This window comes from Oryx dammah, unplaced genomic scaffold (assembly GCF_014754425.2).
Source record: "Oryx dammah isolate SB20612 unplaced genomic scaffold, SCBI_Odam_1.1 HiC_scaffold_12, whole genome shotgun sequence".
Classification (NCBI taxonomy): domain Eukaryota; kingdom Metazoa; phylum Chordata; class Mammalia; order Artiodactyla; family Bovidae; genus Oryx; species Oryx dammah.
Window position 1 is genome coordinate 64857133 of NW_024070196.1, and position 21128 is coordinate 64878260.

At 50.6% G+C, this 21128-nt stretch overlaps 1 protein-coding gene and 1 long non-coding RNA gene across 5 annotated transcripts in view; one reads left to right on the forward strand and one right to left on the reverse strand.

Annotated features, from left to right (window-relative positions):
- Positions 1–33: 33 nt before the first annotated feature.
- On the reverse strand, positions 34–3040 carry LOC120871212. Its single transcript, XR_005722978.1, has 3 exons — positions 2931–3040; positions 2407–2492; positions 34–131 (listed from the first exon to the last, which is right to left on the reverse strand). It is a non-coding gene; the product is annotated as an uncharacterized LOC120871212 (long non-coding RNA).
- Positions 3041–3308: 268 nt separating this feature from the next.
- The window catches only part of MYO18B (myosin XVIIIB), a 236811-nt gene continuing 218991 nt past the window's right edge, over positions 3309–21128 (forward strand). For 2 of the 4 annotated variants that reach the window (XM_040250978.1, XM_040250981.1), the window contains exons 1-3: positions 3309–3481; positions 16955–17111; positions 18868–19026. In XM_040250978.1, the coding sequence (XP_040106912.1) occupies positions 17073–17111; positions 18868–19026 (198 nt within the window). In that variant the 5' untranslated portion in view covers positions 3309–3481; positions 16955–17072. Of the gene's footprint in view, positions 3516–9400; positions 9509–16954; positions 17112–18867; positions 19027–21128 lie in introns of those variants that run through there. The other 2 variants (XM_040250980.1, XM_040250979.1) reach the window with 2 other exon arrangements.

Genomic DNA, 21128 nt, shown 5'->3' on the forward strand with positions numbered 1-21128 from the left:
ACCAAGGCCCACTCCTGAGAGCTGCAGAGATCTGGTCACCCCTTGGCACTCAGGAGCAGAGGGAGCGTCCTGGGGATCCTACTCCCAGCAAGGTCACTGGGCAGCCTCTTTGGTCCTCTGTTCTCTCATCCCTAAATTAAGAGTTGAATTAGATGACTTTGAAGGGCCATTCTAGCCAAAAACATCCTCCCAAATTTCCATTCGAGGGTAAATGTGAGGGACTTCGGCTATACCTGGAGAGCGAAAGGGAAATCTCTTCTCCTGCAAGTCCCAGGGCGGCTCCCACATAGCCTGAGCATCTCCTCTATGTCATAAGTAAGGAAGTAAGTGAAGTCGCTCAGTCGTGTCCGACTCTTTGTGACTCCGTGGACCGTAGCCTACCAGGCATCTCTGTCCATGGGATTCTCCAGGCAAGAGTACTGGAGTGGGTTACCATTTCCTCCAGGGGATCTTCCCCAGGGATCGAACCCGGGTCTCCTGCATTGGAGGCAGACACTTTAACCTCTGAGCCACCAGGGAAGATAGGAATGGATCCTCTATGTCATCTTCCCCCTCAAACCAGGCCTTCCCAACCCAGAGCTCCTGCTGGTTTACCTGGGCAGGAACCAGTTGTTGAACTAAAGGAGAGGCTTTCTTTTCCTGGCTGCTTTCTAACCATCCAGGTACCAGAGGTTGGAAAAAGGTTTTCACTCCAAGTTGTTAAGGCTGGTTATCTCCAAGGATGCGACCAACCAGGCAACCCCTGAGGCTTCACTCTGTGCTCGTGTACACAGCTTTGGACATGCACGTAACAAAGCCCCTGAGGGGAAGTTTACTTGGTGGCCCACATCAACTCGTCCCTAACAGGTGAAATGGGAGACAGAGGCAGATGGCCACAGCAGGGAGACATTTTGCCTGATTTTCAGATACCCCAAATGACTGGACTCTACAGTTCTCTTCTTAAAGGATAACATTGGAAAGTGGATAAAATGCCCAGTTCATAGAGGTGATTTGATAGCTGGTAAAGGGCTTCCTGGAGAAGGGGATGGCAACCCGCTCCAGTATTTTTTGTGGAAAACTCCATGGACAGAGGAGCCTGGCAGCCGCAGTCCATGCAGTCACAAAGGGCCGGGCACGACTGAGCTGCTGAACAGCCCCGCCTGCCGGGTGGTGCTAGTGGTAACCAACCAGTGCAGGAGACCCGGCTTCCATCCTTTGGTCAGGAAGATCCCTTGGAGGAGGAAATGGCAACTAGCTCCAGTATTCTTGCCTGGAAAAACTCCATGGACAGAGTCTGGTGGGCCACAGTCCATGGGGTCGCGGGGAGTCAGACGCAACGCGACACGACCGAGCGAAACGTGTCTCTACCTGACCGTCAGTCATAGTTTCCTGTGTTGAGAATTTCCAAAGTTTTCTGCCTTTTACGTGTATATTAGTGAAAGTTAGAGGATGCCTCTGGGCCACTAGCCTGATCCTGTTTTAAACCTGTCTTGCGCCTCCTTGTTTCTGTGTGACAGATAAGGATGGTTTCGCTTCTCTGCCTTGAAATGCCCTCCTGACCAAGGAGGAATGGAAAAAGGAAGGAACAGAATTACAAATATTCCATTGGTTTGTGTAAAGTTTGGTCCCTCTAACAAATGTAAAATAAGATCATACTGACTGCACTTTTAGAGGCTTAGCTACTAGAGCTGAACACATAATTGTTGCCCTTTCTAGATGCCATTGAAAAAGTTCACCTCTTGTAACTTTAAACGGAGTTTAACCTATAAAAATTTGGAATCACCGTCTTGTACACTGGAAACTAAGATAGTATTGTAAATCAACAATACTTCAATAAAGAACAAGTACACCCCTTTAGTCAGGCTCAGTGATTAAGTTTGTCCGGGTTACATGTAATACATATCTGATACAGTCACATTAAAACAAAAACAAATGGTTGAAATGACCATTCATTCCAATGACCATGGGCTTCAGAGTCAGGAAGTCCAGGATTTGCATCCTGACAACCCCTTGCTAGCTGTGTGGACCAGCACGACATATACCATCTGTGAAAGTCCCTGCTTTTCTCCTTCCAGGTGAGATAGGCCGGGACCCGGGGTCCTTTACCCAAGTGTTTGCACCAATGTTGGACCAACTCCTTTTGGAGCAAGGGAACACAGAGAGACAATGAGAGACTAACAGTAACTGTGTGCATGCACAGTTGGGGTAATTCCTCGGAACAAGAAGGTACAAAAGGCCACAAGCAGACTGGCCTTGTGGAGGTGCTGGGGGCAAAGGCCGGTACTGCGCATGATCCATGCACCCGGCCTCACCACGGGGGTGGGCAGACCACCTAAACCGCCCCTCGGGCCTGACCCAGGCATCCACCCCGACCCTCCCCTCATGTACGGAACCAGCCCGCCCTCCTCGGGGAGCAAGCGAGGCCACCTGTTTCTTGTTCTCGCTCTGTCCTGCTGCAGCACGAGCCCCAGGAAAGCCTTGCCTGGATTCCTCATCTGGCTTCTTAGCAATTCCTGTTGATTAGAGCCCAAGGACCAGTCAGTAACACAGGCAGTGGGCAGGGCAGGCTTTAGAGCCTCTGGTTTGCTGCAGTGTTTTAAGATCGTGCCTTCTGGGGGGCCCAGAAAGAACTTGGTGGGTTCAAATCCTGGCTCTCTGCTTTTTAAGGTTGTTGTCGTTCAGTCACTAAGTCATGTTCAACTCTTGGTGACCCCATGGACTGCAGCACGCCAGGCTCCTCTGTCCTTCACGGTCTCCTGGAGTTTGCTCAGATGCACGTCCATTGAGTCAGTGGGCTGTGTAAGGTAAGTTGGTTCATTTTTCCGAGCCAAAGTTTCTCCATGGGTAAGACGGGCCTGGGGAAAACCCTACCTCCCAGCGTTGTCAGGACTAGGAAATGAGTCCATGGAAGACCTCAGGTTTGCGCGTGATGGTGGCCGCCTCCTTCTTACCTGTGTTTCCACGCATTGATTGTTTACCAAGAGACACCAGCGTTTGGTTAGGTGATGTCCTTCCAGAGACGAGCTGGGACATGGAGCCGGGCTCTCCTCCTCGCCCAGCTGCTGTGGCCTCCAGTTATCTGCGTGGAGCAGAGGCGGGAGTGTGACTGAGTGGCCCGCCCTGGACAGGGGTGGCGTTGGGGGGCAGAATGTGCTTGTGTCGGGAGCTGTCCCCTCCCCCACTCTGTGCCACCAAATATGTCCATGCGCTCCGACTGCCTGGTCAGCGGCCACCCCGGGCTGCCATCCCCTGTCCAGACCTGGAGCTCAGCGGCTAATTTTAGAAATGACTTGTCCACTCAGCTGCTGCCATCCCACTGGGGCGGGGGAGGGTGCGGGAGGAGCAGTCAGGGGAGGGGATGTGAACGACGGTGTGAGGAGGGGAGCTGCAGACATTTCTCCTCCGTCCCTGCTCGCCCAGCTTGGTGGGATCTCTGCGCTGCGACCCGAGGAGGCCCGTCGGACGGGAGTGGATCCTGTGCCCTTGGCCCCGGGTGGAAAAGGTACCGTCGGGTTGGGTTTTACAACAGGCACCCGGTGAGCAGACGGGCGCAATTGTCCGGAGTGTGCCTTGGGGGCTGCGGTGGCTGCCGGTCTCATCTATTTCGGGCCTTTCAGCCTGCGAGGCCTGTTCCCCTTTGCTGGTTGGGTGTTTCATGGAAGAATTTTACAACCACACGCTGGTGCGGGGGAACACTGTTAAAAGATCACCCTGCTTAGGCCCCAGCTGTTGGCCGATTCTTAAATATCTATATACATTTAGAGTCACGGGATAACCACTTTGGAATCTCGGCTGGCAGATAGCAAGGTTCGTATTTTCCCAAAGCTACTGCGATTTCTGCTTAACTGAGTGTCGGTTGATGCTCAGGGAGCCCAACTCTTCCCCTTTCGTGTTTCCAACACTGTTGAGTATCAGCCGTGATGGTAATTTTTTTTTTTTTTATTCCATTTATTCCAAATAAGCATGGCAAGGGAGAAGGGAGGGGATAGTGGGTGACGGTTTGAATTTCATGTGGCGCTGACTTGATCCTCTGTTGGAGAGGAGGTGTTTTCTCTGGCCCACCCGTTAGGGGCATTTCTTTGAATGGAGACCTGCACTGGCCTCAGTGGGTGGCGGGGGGCAGTGGAGACGCTAAAGGGGACACAGAGCTCCCTCCCTGGAGTCAGGCCTCAGGGTTAGGGCCTTGGAGCAGCTTTTCCATAGAGGTGGCTGGGAGGGGAAAGCCCAGTCAGTTCCAAGCCACCCAGTCTGGCCTCGACCCTGGACTTCAGTCCCACAGGGCTTGGAATACTGGGCTGTGGCATTCACTCCTTGACCGGCCAAGCAGATGCCTAGCCGGCTCAGCGCCCCAGCTCAGGAGGGGCTGGGGGTCCCACGGGGGCTTCCTGTGTCCGACAGGACCCTGGTTCCCTTGGGGTTGGCTTTGCTACTAAATTTAGGCTCTCCCGGATCTGGGTGATAGGTCTGGGTGGGCTGTGGATAAGATCTAGAATATAATGGCCCAAGACGGGAGGGATTGGAGGGGGAGGATCTCTGGGTCGCCTGACTTTGGAGGGGCTGCGTGTCACCCACGAGACATCCGGTGGCACCTGGGCCAGGTCACCTTGAATAGCCCAGTGTGGGCTCTGCTGACACTGTGACCTCGATCAGTCCCTCCTGGGATCCAAGCTTTAGTTCCGCCTTCAAAACCCCAGGGGCCTTGGCGAGATCATCCTGGGGGTAGCAACAAGGACTCAGCGTCTGTGGCAGCATTTATCCCAAGGTCGGGTCTGCTCACCTCCACCGGCCTGCCCTGTCGGGGGGAAAGGCTTTTAAAACGTACATTCCCATCTCAGAACTACTCCACAGTCCTGGGGGGAAGGGACCTGCAGGTCCTCTGACTCTAAACCGATTGAGGGGTCTGTGTGTTCAGTCGTGTCCAACTCCTTGTGACCCCTTGGACTGTGGCCCGCCAGGCCCCTCCGTCCTCTGGGATTTTTCAGGCAAGAACACTGGTGCCCACCAAAGCTGGAGAAACACTTCTCCTCTGTGGGAGCCGATACAACCCCAGAGGGTACCCACTTTGTCAAGACTCAGGGTATCACATACTTGCAAAACATACTTGCACCCATCCGCTATCAGGGTCTGATGAGTGCAAATTTTCATAAGGTCCATGGTCAGCCACGGAAAAGACCAGGCACTTCTGGGGGCTTCCTGAGCTGAGACCAGGAGGCCCCAAATGCCGGAGAGAGCCTCCCGGCACTGCCAAACCAGTGGGAAGTCGAGCTGGGTGTCCACGAGGGCTCCAAGAGACAGCCCTGCAGCAGCTCCTGGTTTACCTCGGAAATAAAAACCACTGTCTGAATGGTCCAGTTTAAACAGGTAGTTAGTCACAGTGGTATGTGACATATTGTAAATTTTTTTTAATTAATATATTTTTAGAGCAATTTTAGATTCACAGCAAAATTGAGGGGAAGGTATAGAAATTTCCCATATACCCCCTGCTTCCTACATTCATAGCCTCCCTTATAATACCACCCCCCAAGGGTGGGATATTTGTTAATAGCTGACGAACCTCTACTGACACATCGTTATCACCCCAAGTCCACATTCCATGCAAGGGTTCACTCTCAATGGCATATATTCTATGGGTTTGGAAAATGCGTCATGATATGTGCCCATCATTACTGTATCATATAAAATGGTTTCACCACTCTAAAAATCCTCTGTGCCCTGCATAGTCATCCTTCCCCCTCCTCAACTCCCAGCAGTCACTGATCCTTTTACTGTCTGCGTAGTTTTGCCTTTTCCAGAATGTTACATAGTTGGAGTCTACAGGATGTAATCTTTACAGACTGGGCACTTTTCGTTTAGCAAGATGCATTTAAGTTTCCTCCATGTCTTTTCATGGTACCCCTAATTTTTAAGCTGTGTGAAACTGAATCATTTGAAACATGGAGAAAGTCAGTTTGAGGCAAGTGGAGGGACCCCGTGTGCTGTCACATCCAGCCCCACCTGTTCACAGATGGGGCAGCTGAGGTACAGAGAGGGTTAGCAACTTGCCCAAGGACACACAGCTTTGCAGTGACAGCACTGAGTTTACAATAGCCACTGCCTTCAAGTCAGGCTCCCCATTCTAGGAATAATAACCCAATTTTCCCAATAACAGGCTTCCCTAGTGGCTCAGACAGTAAAGAATCTGCCTGCAATGCAGGAGATGCAGGTTCGATCCCTGCGTCAGGAATATCCCTTGGAGAAGGGAATGGCAACCCATTCGAGTATTCTTGCCCAGAGAATTTCATGGACAGAGGCATGGCTGCAGTTCATGGGGTTGCAAAGAGTCAGACACGAGTGAGCAACTAACACTTTCACTTCCCTGATAACCCCCATCCCTAAAACCTCCACCGTCATCCCCCAAACCTCAAAGGAAAATTAAACCTCAGTTCTAGTTTCGACAAAAATTAGCTTTCATCACACAAACAAGGTCATTGGGATGAGAGCTCAGAACTGTCAAGGCAGGCTGTCATTCCCACTCTCCTTCACTTCTGCTCTCACTTGCTCGCTCTCTTACACACACACTCACACGTACACGCACACCACTCTTTCTGAAGGACCCAGTCACCATCAGCTTCATCTGAATCACCTCCGCCTGCCCCCACCATGACTCACGCAGCTCCGTAATTTTCCCTTCGGCTACACTGGGCTTCTCCCTGATAACTTCATTATTTTGAGGAACTACAGTTTGTGGTAGCACAGGAAAGATCTTGGAGAATCGGTGAGGTGGATTTATCAAATAATGTGGCCAGTACTGGCGCTCAGGGTGGCAGGAAGTTCAAGGTCTGGGGGTCCCAAGGGAATTTTTCTCTGCCCATAAAAGACTGCGTGCATTTTCAGCTGTTTCTTGAGTACCAGCTGGGGTTTGAGTTTCAGTTTCATGGAGGGCAAGCGGATTAGCTGTCGAGAGAGAGAGATGGTTGCTCACCAGGATTAAATGTCTCCACACTGGGTATTGCTGTAAGCTTAGTCAGGAGCCATCAGCCCCATTTTACAGATCAGGAAGTGAGATTGAGAGGCTTAAGTGACCCAAGGTCATGCAAAGTGAAATGAAAGTGGGACTTGGCGCCTTACTGCCAGAGACTTCTTTGGGCTAGTCGAATCAACAGTGTGAGCCGAGATAATCAATTATGCAATGCTGTTCCACAGATGATGAAGCTGGTTCAAACCCATTTAATCCGTTGACAGTCTAGGAGGGGGCATGATACTATCCCAGTTTTATCCAGAAATCTGAGGATCAGAGAGGGTTAGTGACTTGCCCGGGGCCACAGAGCCACTAAGCGGTGATGGATCCAGGAGAGACTTTTCCTCTATTCTCTGTCAGCAGTGGGCTGACGCATTTTCTCAATTCTTTCTATGTCACATCTATGTATTGTTCGAAGCAAGATTATTTTGCTTTTTTTTTTTTCCCCTCTTACCGCTCCTCTCCACTTGACATGATTCTCCTAGACCAGGGTTTCTTAACCTCAGCACTATTGACATTTGGGACTGAATAATTCTTTGTCGTGGTGGGGGTGGGGGCAGCTGTCCTGAGCAATGTAGTAGGCTGTTTATCAACATCCCTGGCCTCTACCCACTAGTACCCTGTCTCCAGTTGTGACAATCAAAAATGCTTTTATGCCAAGTCGCTTCAGTGGTATCCAGCTCTTTACGACAACCCCAAGGACTGTAGCCCGACAGGCTCCTCTGTCCATGGGATTCTCCAGGCAAGAATACTGGAGTGGATTGCCATGCCCTCCTCCAGGGGATCTTCCCGACCCAGGGATCGAACCTGCATCTCGTACATCTCCTGCATTGGTAGGTGTGTCTTTTTCCACTAGCGCCAGCAAATGCCTGTGGGTGGACACAGTCACCACCTGTTGAAAGCCCTCATCTAGTCCCATTCTGTCTGACAGCACTTTCTTTGATAATAGACACGTTCTGTAACTGTGCTGTCCAATACGGTAGCCGCTAGCCACGTGTCAAACACATGAAATGTGCCTGGTGCAACTGAGAGGCTGACATTTACATTCATTTACATTTAAATAGCCCCATGTGGCTAATGGGGCTTCCCAAGTGGCTCAGTGGTAAAAGATCCCACCTGCCAATGCAGGAGCCTCGGGTTCGATCCCTGGGTCGGGAAGATTCCCTGGAGGAAGAAATGGCAACTCACTCCAGTATTCTTGCCTGGAGGAGAATCCCATGGACAGAGGAGTGTAGCGGACTACAGCCCATGGGGTTGCAGAGAGTCAGACAAGACAGGGACTAAATAGCGGGAGCAGTGTGGCTAATGGCTGCTGTATTAGACAGCAAAGTTCCAGGTAGCAACACAGCAGGAATAGAAAGACAGCCACATGATGGAGCAATCAAACCCTGAACACAGTCAGGGGAGCTTCGCAGCAGAAGCCTGACCAGTCTCTCACTTCACTCTGGCAACAGGAAACACCAAACTGGTATTCTGCGGGATCTGGGAGCCATGAGAAATTTCTCACCTGGGAAACGGTTGAAGGATCCTGATGAGAAAACTGGGGGTCAAATCCCATGGCTGTCGTGGGTGGATCCCTGTGTGTTGCTCCAGAGAGGAGAACCGGGGCCAGGATGTGGTCATCCCAGCAGGTTAGGAGGGAAGAAGCGGCAGGCCCGGGGCACTGGGAGATGAGGACCCTGGTTCTGCTGCTGTGGGAGCTGTGAGTCCTCAGCCGAGTCCCTTCCTTTCCCCGCTTAACAAACTACAGGACCGGAGAAGGTGGGTCTTCTGGTCTGCGAGGGCCGCGCAAGTCTGCTCTAAGAAAAAAGCGATTAGAGCAGACCCCGCGTGTCCCCCCTCGTCCTGAGCCAGCAGTGGGCGTGACCAACAGGGCACTGATCGGTCCTCCATCCAGGAAATTCCCTGTGAGCAGGGCTGGGCCTCCGAGCCTCTCTTATGGAAGATGAGTCCTGCTAGCCCTCTCTCGTCCATCCTTTTCCATCTCAGGCCTCACCTGCTTTGCCCTCCCTCCTTCTAGCCCACCCTGTCTCTTCATGCGCTCTCTTTCCTTCTGTTAACTTCCCTACCTTTGTTTCCCACTTACCCCCCTCCCTGTTCTCCTCTTCTAGGAGGATGTGGGTTGTTGTGAGTGGCCTGAATCCTCACCCACTTTGCTGGCTGTGGGGTTCTCTTGCCCTGATTAGGGAAGGGGGCCCTGTGTGCAGACCAGATCCCTTTTCATTCCCACCTGGCTCTGTGACCACCAGACACAAGGTCTGAGTGAGACTGGCTGGACCATGTACAAAGCATGAGTCACTTTCGCCCATTTAGCCTCTAGCAAGCAGTAGTCATCATTCCCTCATTCTACACCCAGGGCGGACATTAATAATCAATCAGATCACCCTTTTCCTTCCGAGCCCAGATGGAAGCTCAGAGTCCTTCCCAAATAACACTCCAGACACAACTGTCAGAGGCGGTGAGTTGAAACTACTTGCCTCCCAAATGTATTGGTCAGGATCCTGAGAGGAAAGCACTCGACCTTCTTGCCAGGTGAGCTCAGGCAAGTGCCTCAACTTATCTGAGTCTCTGCTCTACTGGAGTAATGCCAACCACGTGGTTGCTGCCTTGGGGATGAAATGGGATAATGGATTTTAAGATAATTAAATTTCAGGTCCAGGAGGAATTTAAGAGGGCTGAGAGCAGTTTAGATGTAAGGTTTCTATCTGAGTGCTTGGCATAAAGTAGATTCTCCCTAAATGTGGGTGAATGATCCAGTTCTGGGTCCTGGGCTGGGGTCTCCAGGCTGACTTTGACTGTGCAGTCAAACAAAGATGAAAAGATGATGGCAAGCAGTTATCAGTGATTAAGCATGTGGGTATGTGGCTGTCCTCTTCCCATTTTATGGCTGAGAAAATTGAGTCTCAGAGAACTTCCTAGGCTCCCACAAGGTAATAGCGGCAGCAGGACATGAACTTGGGCCATGATAAGAGATGCAGATACAGATGGCACAAGAAGACATCAGAAACCCCTGCCATAGACTTGCTGGCAATGGCCTGCTCTGTCCCTCGCCAGCTACACTCCTAATTACCCATCCATTCCTTCACTCTGTCATTCAGCAAATATGCACTGAAAGCAAAGTATGTGCCAGGCACTGTTCTAGGCTCTGGGGCCGCATACGTGGACAGAATAGATGGAAAGGCTGCACCTCTTAGGGGCCGTGTTCTCCACAAGGAGTCAAAAACGAAACAAGAAACACAGCAAGATGGACAGTGAGTAAGCGCTGCGGGGGAAAGAGCAGAATCAGATGATGAATGGCCCTGGGACAGGGTGTAATGGGGCTAGTTAGCCATTTAAATAGGATGGTGAAGGCAGGACCATCGAGAAGATGACTCTGAGCAAAGACTTGAAAGAGGAGACGATGTGAGCCATGCAGAAAGAAAAGTGTATGAAGCAATGGGAGCAGAATGTGCGAAGGCCCTGAGGTGGGAACCCATGTGGAAGGACGCATCCAGGTCAGTGTCACTGAAGTAGAGGAACAAGGGGGACCCTGAGGGCTCTGTGAGTCACCATTAAGACTTGGGAATCTGTCCTTTGAGACAGGTGAAGTCACTGAAGGATTAGCTGCTGGGTCAAGGCTGGACCTAGGCTGGACCTTGAGGGGTGAGAGGGAAAGCCTTGAGGCCACTCATACCAGCATGTCTACATGGAAAACTGTTTCAAGCCATCCCTGGCTTTGGGAGTGCCCTTTCCTTTCCCCAGCCCTCCTCACCCCTGAGGGGAGACTTGAGACTGCATCCCAGGAATTCAGAGCTTCTGGGGCCTCTTCACGGGCTTAAAACGGCAGCTGATGAGGCAGGTGTGAGTTTCAGGCCTGGATGAGAATGCCGTGATAAGAACACTTGCTTAAATTAAGGCTTGACAAAGCCGCCTCAGTAGGGTTGGATCCTGATCCTGGGTCAGTGGGGCTGGCCTGGTGCCTTCGAGGGGCAGGAGGCGAAGAGTAAAGGCAGAGACTGAGCCCTCGTTGCCCCCATGTGCTACAGCCCTCTGGGCCCGCCCTCGGCCCGGTTGAGGACAGCCCAGACCATCAGCCAGGATTCCCCCTGGAGCCTTGAAGCCGAGGGCTATTCTTGGGAAGCAGCCACTGACCTGGCGGGGCCGGATAGGAAGTGTTGGGAGTCGGGGGCGGGGCAGTGACCAGGGCAGCCACCTCGCGTCAGGCCTATTCATAACCTGGGCTCCGGCTCTCCAGGCCTGTAGCAGAGCGGATTACAGCTGTGAGTCACTCCAGGACGCTCCAGTGTCTCCTATGGGAATGGGTCGGGAGGAGGGTCTTTTGTCCGCTTCTGGCGCCTCTCCCCGGGGCCCTGGCCTCCCGCTTATTCTCCAGCTCAACCTCACGTGCCTTTGCAAGTGGGAGAGCCCACACTATCGGGTCTTTTTCTTATGCAAAGACTTGGCTGTTACACTTGAACGAGTTTTCAGGGTCTCCTGTGGGCACCTGACCTCATCAGAGCTGAAATATCCCTTGTTCAGCCTTTGGCTCTTGTGATTTCACCCTTGCCAGGCCCTGCAGGAGCGCTATGGTGTCAGCCAGTGCTGTGCTGACAGTGTTTAACGGACTGGCTCTAGGAGTAAAAGCCCCGATTTGTGATTTTTCCTAGTTTCTGTAGGGTAAACACGCCCTGCGCTGATTTCAAGCTATCACGTGACAGCAACCAACGGCGGAGTTGGAAAGCGAGGGCCCCAGTAGGCTCTCGTGAGATGATGAAATTCACTTGCCATCACCTCACACGGGGTCGGTAAACGAGAGCCACGATGGGATCTCATGAGATGGTGGGAGTGGGCGTGACGTCGCCCCACGCAGCACACCTGGAAAGCTAGGGCCACAGTGTGCTCTCGCGAGATGATCCTAGTCGACGTCCTCTCGCACAGGGTTATAAAGCAAGGGCTACGGCGGGGTCTCGCGAGATGGGTTCTCCTCAGCGCGGCCTCGCGGGATCCGTCTCATCAAATCCCCGGATGTGGAGCTCTCAGTGTGCGAGGAGAGATCGCTTGGAATGCTGTTCACCCTGTTTTCTTATTGATAAGTTACTGCCAGCAGCTACTGACAGGCCAAAGGGGCCTTTGGAAACTCGTGAACCGTGGTAACTCTGACAGTCGGAGATGGGGGGCTGGGGTCTCTTCCAGGAGCCGGCAGTGAGGGGACCCTACTCATAGCTAGAAGTGAGAAAAGTCGAAGGGGGAGGAAAGAGGCCTTTTCCTCCCCTCCTGACCCCCTTCACTAAGATTTTGATGTATCATTAAGATCTGGGTATCCCCAGGGGTTTGGTTGTAGGAACCTCCACAAATACCAAAATCCGTGGAGGCCCAAGTCCCTTATATAAAAAGGAGTAATAGTTACCTTAATATTTACGTATAACCCAACATAGTTTTCCTCGTATACTTTTAACCATCGCAAGATTGCTAATATTGAATGCAATGCGGATGCTGTCCGCAGTTATAAACACGATGTAAATGCTATATAAATACAATGTAAATGTGAATACAGGGTAAATAGTTGTCAGGGCACAGCAAATTCAACTTTTGCTTTTTGGAACTTTCTGGATATTTTTACCCCCCCACCCCCGCCCCCAGTTTTTTTAATCCACACTTGGTGGAATTTTCGGTTGCAGAACCTGGACATATGGAAGGGCTCTTCATTTTCTGTGTGGAGTGCTTTGTTACTTGCCCATTTTGGAGTGTGTACTACGCGCATGCCCTGTATTGCCCTCCGCCGTCTTTACAAGCCAACACTCGCACCTTTCAATGTGACTGCAATTGTTTCCCAGTGGAACCTGAGACACTGCAAGCAGGATGGGAAAACAGTTGCGCTGCTTCCTAAAAAGTCAAACGTAAAGTTAGCAGACAGCCCAGTAGTGCCACCTCCTAGGAATCTCCTGAAGAGAAGTGGAAACACATGGGCACCGAGTGGAACCAGCGCACCGAGACTTAACAGGCCTACTCAGAGCAGCGTAACTCATCCTGCCCCAAAGTGGAAACGGCCCAGATGCCCATCAGCTGGTGAATGGATAAAGAGGATGTGGTTTATCCGTAAAAAATGGAATGCTGATGTACACAACAATGCAGAAAACCCTTAAAAACATGCAAAATGCAAGAAGCCACATGTAAAATACTGCATTCTCCAGGATTCCATCTATATCAGAAGTCTGGGGCTGAGGGTGGGAACAGCTAGTGACTGCAAATAGGCGTGAAGGGTCTTTAGGGGGCGATTCTGGTCAAATGGCCCAGGGTTGCAAAACAATGTAAATTTATTTTAAAAAACTAAGTTTATCAAAAAGCATATAAGTGTGCACTTAACAATGAATGAAGCTTACGGCAGGTGTAGAAGTTATACCTTGGTGAAGCGGGTTTTAGTTTTAACAGTTTAATCTTTTATTACTGACACCTGGATCTGAGGCTGACAGGTTCTTTCCACTTCTGGTTTCCTGATTTACATTTCCCCTTGGACATTTCTGTCTATACTATGGAAATAAATAGACCATTAAACTCTCTTCAGCAGGTTCTTATTGATGCTGTCCTTCTGGAAGCCTGACAGTTGGATGGATGAAGTTCTATTAATGTTCTTAAGCATCCTTTTCCGGGATTCATACTATTCCTTCAACTCGGATGTGTGCTAATTTATTTGGCTTCTCTAGTTACTGGAGGCTCAGTTGGTCAAGAATCCACCTGCAATACAGAAGACCCTGGTTTGATTCCTAGGTTGGGAAGATCTGCTAGGGAAGGGATAGGCTACCCATTCCAGTATTCTTGGGCTTACCTTGTGCCTCAGCTGGTGAAGAATCCAGTTGCAATGGGGAAAACCTGAGTTCAATCCCTGGGTTGGAAAGATCCCCTGGAGAAGGGAAAGGCTACCCATTCCAGTAGTCTATGGGGTCCCAAAGAGTTGGATACAACTGAGCAACTCTCACTTTTAGGATTTTTAGTCCTACAGGCAACACAGTGAAGATGTTTTTCTGGTTGAGGATCACTTCCTCAATTTGTTTTCCAAAAGAGGACTTTCTAGGTCAAAAGTTGTGTATGTTTGTTAAGGTTTTGAAAATGATGCTAAAAATGCTTAATCTTTTTCTCAAAGCTCTCAGTCAGTTAAATAGCCAAGGTTTCCTGTGCTTTCCTCGTTTTCATGGTCAAATTATATAGCCAATTATTCCCTCACAAAAGAAACACACGCTTTTCTGTGATTTCAGCAATCCGGAGAGTAGCTGCTCTGGGCGGGGGTGGGGGGGGGGAATGTGTAATAGTTACTAGACGGGGGTGTGAGGGATTGTCATGAGTTGGTAATGTTCTGTTTTTTAAATTGATATGATTTTATGTGGTAAAATATTCTATCTTAGTTGTACAGCTGAATGAATTTTTACACATGATATACTAGTGTAACCAGCACTCTGTCAACCTAAATAAATCTAGGAGGAAATAATAAAAGTTTATTTGGTATTACAGAATTGCATTTTGAGATACACAGATTCTGATTGCAAAGCAGTGTCCTGCTGGGGAGTAAAATTCAGGGACTTTTAAAGGCTTAAGGGGAGGTTTGCATTACAAAGAACTGTAATTGATGTTGGAGGCCAAAGCTGGTCTTCCTTAAGGTGACTGAGCACTGAGGCTGTCACTTTCAGTTCAGTTCAGTTCAGTCCAGTCACTCAGTTGTGTCTGTTTGCTACCCCATAAATCGCAGCACTCCAGGCCTCCCTGTCCACCACCAACTGCCGGAGTTCACCCAAACTCATATCCATCGAGTTGGTGATGCCATCCAGCCATCTCATCCTCTGCCATCCCCTTCTCCTCCTGCCCCCAATCCCTCCCAGCATCAGAGTCTTTTCCAATGAGTCAGCTCTTCACATGAGGTGGCCAAAGTACTGGAGCTTCAGCTTTAGCATCATCCTCCCAAAGAACACCCAGGATTGATCTCCTTTAGAATGGACTGGTTGGATCTCCTTGCAGTCCAAGGGACTCTCAAGAGTCTTCTCCAACACCACAGTTCAAAAGCATCAATTGTTTGGTGCTCAGCTTTCTTCACAGTCCAACTCTCATATCCATACATGACCACTGGAATAACCATAGCCTTGACTAGATGGACCTTTGTTGGCAAAGTAATGTCTCTGCTTTTCAATATGCTATCTAGGTTGGTCATAACTTTCCTTCCAAGGAGTAAGCGTCTTTTAATTTCATGGCTGCAGTCACCATCTGCCGTGATTTTGGAGCCCTCCCAAAAGTCTGACACTGTTTGCACTATTTCCCCATCTATTTCCCATGAAGTGATGGGACCAGATGCCATGATCTTCGTTTTCTGAATGTTGAGCTTTAAGCCAACTTTTTCACTCTCCACTTTCATCAAGAGGCTTTTTAGTTCCTCTTCACTTTCTGCCATAAGGGTGGTGTCATCTGTATATCTGAGGTTATTGATATTTCTCCCGGCAATCTTGATTCCAGCTTGTGCTTCTTCCAGCCCAGCGTTTCTCATGATGTACTCTGCATATAAGTTAAATAAGCAGGGTGACAATAGACAGCCTTGACGTACTCCTTTTCCTATTTAGAGCCAGTCTGTTGTTCCATGTCCAGTTCTAACTGTTGCTTCCTGACCTGCATATAGGTTTCTCAAGAGGCAGGTCAGGTGGTCTGGTATTCCCATCTCTTTCAGAATTTTCGACAGTTTATTGTGATCCACACAGTCAAAGGCTTTGGCATAGTCAATAAAGCAGAAATAGATGTTTTTCTGGAATTCTCATGCTTTTTTCGATGATCCAGCAGATGTTGGCAATTTGATCTCTGGTTCCTCTGCCTTTTCTAAAACCAGCTTGAACATCTGGAAGTTCACTGTTCATGTATTGCTGAAGCTTCGAGGGAAGTCAAAGTTCCTCTCTGAGACAAACCTCAGGGATTCTTGCAGAGTCCTTGTAATACCTGCCATTTGCACCAGTTCTGAAGTTTTGTGGTTGTAGTTGGGGAGGACATATATGAGGTCCACCTACTTAATGGCCTGCCGGCTATGTTGTAAAACCTCTTGACATCAGTGACTCCATTTAAATTCACATTTCACAGCTCATATCACGATATAAGACATTTCCATTTTCCTAGAAAGTTCCCCTTGTGCTTCTTCCCAGCCGAACACTAACAACTCCTCTCACCTCCATCACTATAGATTAGATTTGCGTGTTTATTATTTTATTTATAATATTTATATATCTAGATAATATTTATATACTGTGTTGTTCAGTCGCTAAGTTGTATCTGACTCTAACCCCCATGGACTGCAGCACACCAGGTTTCCCTGTCCTTCACTATCTCCTGGAGTTTGCTCAAACTCGTGTCCATGGAGTCAGTGATGCCATCCAACCATCTCATCCTCTGTTGCCCCCTTGTCCTCCTGCCCTCAGTCTTTCCCAGTGAGTTGGCTTTTCACACCAGGTAGCCAAAGTATTGGAGCTTTAACATCAGCCCTTCCAATTTATATACTATAGTCATACATAAAAGAATATTTCAAATTAAATTAAAATGTACTTTTAAAGAATTTTAATCAAAATTATTTTTATAACTTTAATAAAGATTATTTTTAATATTTTAAGTTGAAATTTAATATATTTTAAAATAACACCATGTTTTTATTTTAAAAGTTTAACAGTTTTAATCTGGTCATAGTGCTGGTTCTATCATCGTGTTCTTTCTGTGAGAGCCACTGAGCTATACATTTACAAGTACATACTTTTCTGGCTGTATACATCAAGAGAAAGTTAAAAGTGTGTGGTCAGGGTTGGCAAGAATTTCAGGGCACTGTCCACTCTATAGCCAGCAACTCTCTGCTGGCCATATTCCTCCCAGATGTAAATGACAGTGAGCTGCGCCTGACCTGGTCCCTGGCTTCGGAGGGGGCGGGACTGGGTGGTGCCCACGAGCTAACCTGTCTTTCTCCTCTCTCCCTACTGTGTCTCCACGGGTCAGTCTCTGCGCATCACCTCATGTGCTGCCTGTGTCCATAAAGCTGCATTCCGTGCTACCTGGCAGAGAGCTCCATCTCGTCTCATCTCATCTCACCTCGCGGTCCTGGAACTGCCTCAGCATGGCCATCTCATCACGCCTCGCCCTGTGGGAGCAGAAGGAAAGTAGCACTCAGGGCTCGGGCCGCAGCCCCAGGGTCCAGCAGACCCTCCAAGGACGCGTCCTAGCCCTGCTGTCTCGGGCTACCCCCTCCCACCTCAGGCAGAGGTTCTGACATCTAGAGCTCCCCTGGCGCATGTCCAGGCTCCCTTCCATCTTCCGCCTCAGTTAGCCATGGCGTCTCCAGCCTAGCCCGGCGTTAGTGACCATGTCCTTGACTCCGCCCATGGCTGCTGGTCTCTGTCCCTCAGGAGGTGATGGCGGGGGAATGCAGGTAGACCAGCTGTCCCAGCACCGTCCTCATGGCAGCTCTGATGGGCACAGGGCTCTGTGTGGGAGAGTGTGGGTGGGGAAGCAGGGGCACCAGAGGCAGGGCTGCCGGCTGCCAGGCTTATGCCATGGGGATAGGTTTCTGAGGTCCCTGGTTTCTGTCACCCATGGAACACTAGAAACAGGCTCTTCTTCCCATTGATGGCTCTTTTCCCTGTTGTATTTGTTGTAAGAATCCATAAAGGGCTGCCTCTTTCTTTTATGCCTGTTATCTCCCCTGTTCCTCGCCCCGACCCTTGTGCACTGATTTGATGAATCGGAGGCTGAAGAGTGGGGTGGTTGAGAAGTGCCTCCCGGCTGCCTCTGCCCCTTGCTGATCTGACATGGCATAGACTGATGCTGGAGGGAGCGGAGTGACACCTCCCTAGAGCGTGCCTTTCACCATCACAGTGTGGGTGTCAGTGCACGTGGAGAGGCGCAGAGGAAACGTGAGCCCAGCCTCCCGTGTCCCCCGCTTCTCTCCTCCTGGGCAGAGGCCTGCCGTATCTCTGGGCCTCTGCTCTGTCTCTTGGTGTTTCCTGTCTCCTTTAGATTCCTCTTTATCAATGGGGCTGCGGTTATCACGTCTTTGCCAGCCTCTCAGGGAGGACTTTGATAAGGAGCTTGTTTTAAACCAGTGTGTAGCTCAGCCATAGAATGCATAGAACGGTTGGAGGTTTTCTTTTTTTTTTTTTCCTTTAAACTCATGAGCAGTCACAGTTATGCTGGATAAAGACAAACCCTTGTCTTTACCCAGTCCCAGGTCTCCATCTCCAAGGTGGCAAGTCTCAGCTGCAATCCAAGTCCAGCCAGCTCTGGCTTGGACCGTGTTTCTGGGGTAAAAGGCAGGCTTTCCAGCCCAGTTCTGGGGAGTCCCTGGCTGCCCAGGTCGTGCTTTAAGGACTGTCAAGAAGTCAGGGCATGGGGTCAGTGGAGTGGGCTATAGCCATAGGGCTGGATCCTTAGATGAACCGTGGCTGCCAGCCCTGTCCTCCCTCACCACGCTCCTGGCACAGAAAGTGATTAAGGTGGTGAATTACTTAATCTATTTACCACAAGCTGAGATGGGACCAGAGAGTGTGGATGGTTCCCTGTGACCCGTCCCCTTCTGGAAACTGGAAAAGCTCCTTTTGAAGCAGGTCTTCCCAGAGATGGGGCTGTCCCACACCAAGGAAGGGTACCAGTGGGCTCCACTGTGCGAATCCATACTATGAGGAAATGATCCAGGCGGAAATGGCGCTGCCTGGAGCAGCCTCAAGGTTGAGCGTTCCATTTTCACCTGTTGTCCCGAGGCTTCCCAGGGCTTCGCTAGCTTCTCTGTGGCCTCTCATTCGTGGACTTGGTGTCCGCTTGGCCCCCTCCCCAGGTCCGTTCAAGACTTTTAAAGGACAGCTTGCCCCGGCTGGTTCATTCACTGAGCTCTCTCATTCCTTGCTTCTGCCAAACAGATTCGGGAAGAGGACAAGAGCCCCCCACCATCCTCGCCCCCTCCCCTTTTCTCTGTCATCCCAGGGGGCTTCATTAGGCAGCTGGTCCGAGAGACTGAGAAAGAGTCCAAGGAAGCTAGACTGAGGAAAGAGGCAGCTCTTGCCTCTCCAGAACGAGAGGTAAGTGGCCCCACCAGAAAAGGACCAGGTGACTGCCAGCCGCCACCCTCCTGTCCCGTGAGTCTCCTCTTGCGTCACGTGCCAGCCTTTGTTCCTGCAGTCTCCTCGTTGAGGAGTGTCCTAGCTTTAACATAATCTGTTGAACTCCTATGCATTTGTCAAAACCCAGCTCAGATAGTACATCTCTAGAAAGCTCTCCCATTACCTTCCTCCTGATTTCCACTTCACCCTCTATGCCTGTCTTAATTTTGGTCAGCAGAGTAATTACTTGATCATGTGACTTAATTGACTAAGAATTTCTTAAGAGCAACAACTATCTCATTCAACTCTGTGTCTTGAGCAACTCTCATAGAACTTGGCCCATGGTGAACGCTCAGAAATTTTTGTTGAGTGAATGAATGAGTGGTATCAGTTGATGTATGATGGGGATCACTGACCACTACTTTTGCAGAAAGGGAAAACTAAATATTAGCTACGGATGTATAGTTTGCTTTCAGATAAGCAGGAAAGATGGTCAGTTGATGTTCACCAGTTATTGTTGTATTAGTTGTTAACATACCGAAACCCTTCCATCCCAGGTAGTAAACGGCCAAGGGCCCAAGTCCCCCAGGCGCTTTCCAGTGGCCATGCTCACCTGGGTCCCTTCCCCAAGTCCGTCAGAACCACCACAAGCCAGTAATCACAGGGTTGCTGCTTGGCGCAGGAGGGGGCCTCAGGACCCTGCTCCAGATGGCCTCCCTTCTGACTGGCTGGTGTCCACTTGGTCTGAACAGCACTGCTAGATGGAAGCAGTAAGCGGACGAGGCGCAGTCCCTGCCCTTCAAGGACTTGCAGATTGATCCCAGTTGGTGGCCAGGGCCACCTCCCTCCTCCCGCAGCTCTTTGGGCCAGGAAACCCTGGCAGGATGGTGAAGCTGGCACCAGGGACTCAGGCTTGGGTTGCAGTGCACTGGAGCGTGCCACAGTGTTAGCAGGAAGGGCCTCTCCTTGCGTCTCTGCCATGCCCTCTTGAGGCGGAGTGGATGCTTTGGTGATGGGGCCGAGTGATCTCGTGGCCTCAGAGCCTGGAGCTGGCTTGAGCCCAATGGGCAGCCTTGCTCTGCCTCCCACACCCCTTCAGCTATTGCTTGCCAGGCTTGTCCCCCATGTGCCTGGCCCTGTCCAACCCCAGTGACTGTGCTGCATCAGGGAAGTCCTGTAGCCACCGAGCTGCTGAAACACCCCTGCTACATCCTCGTGGGGGAAGGTGTCAGGGCAGAGAGACTCTGTTCCCACACCTGCCCGACCAGGCGTAAGTAAGTGGCGGCCAAAGTCAGCCCCCCACAGGCTGCTGTTAACAGTCATGACGAGGGCTACTGTGTTCCATTTCTCACTTGATAGGACTCACTGTCTGCTCAGAGGCTCGCTTGATACCCTGTATAACACGGGGGCAGACGGGATTATACCCACTTATCAGAGGTTTCAACTGAGGTTCAGAGAGGCTAAAGCACTTACTTGCTCAAGGTCATGAGGCTACATGGGGGCAGACAGAGCCAGAGGCTGTGTGTCTTCTGCTCTGGCAAGCTGCCTGGGAAAGGGCCAGTCTGAGGAGTGAGATGGCTGGTGTGGCGGCCACAGTGGCCTGGCAAGGAAAGGGTTCCAGGAGCCTGTAAGCTGTGTGAGCATTGCTGTGTACAGGTCAAGAAGCAGAGCTGAGCAGAGGATGGGGACAGGCTGTCACTGCAGGGTGTGGAAGGCGCCTCTGAGCAGGATGGACAGGCCTCAGACCACAACAGGTGTCTGGACCACAGGCCAAGACATTCCTGGGCCTGGAGCAGGGCAGCCTCAGGACATGTTCCTGTGAGGCAGCAGGCCCCGGCTTGCTCCTGCCAGTTTAATTTTCCTGCTCCATCACTAAATAACTCTGGCCCCTCTCCCCTCACCCAGCACTGCTGGTTTTATGTGGTCCTCATAGACTCCTTGCAGGGAGTCATTAGCATCCATCACCATTTTGCAGGAATGGAAATGTTTTCCTGGTTTTCCTAAGGCCACCCAGTCATCGAGGGGCAGGGAGAGACAGGAATAACATCCAACAGGAAGAGATCAAATGTCAGAGACCCAGG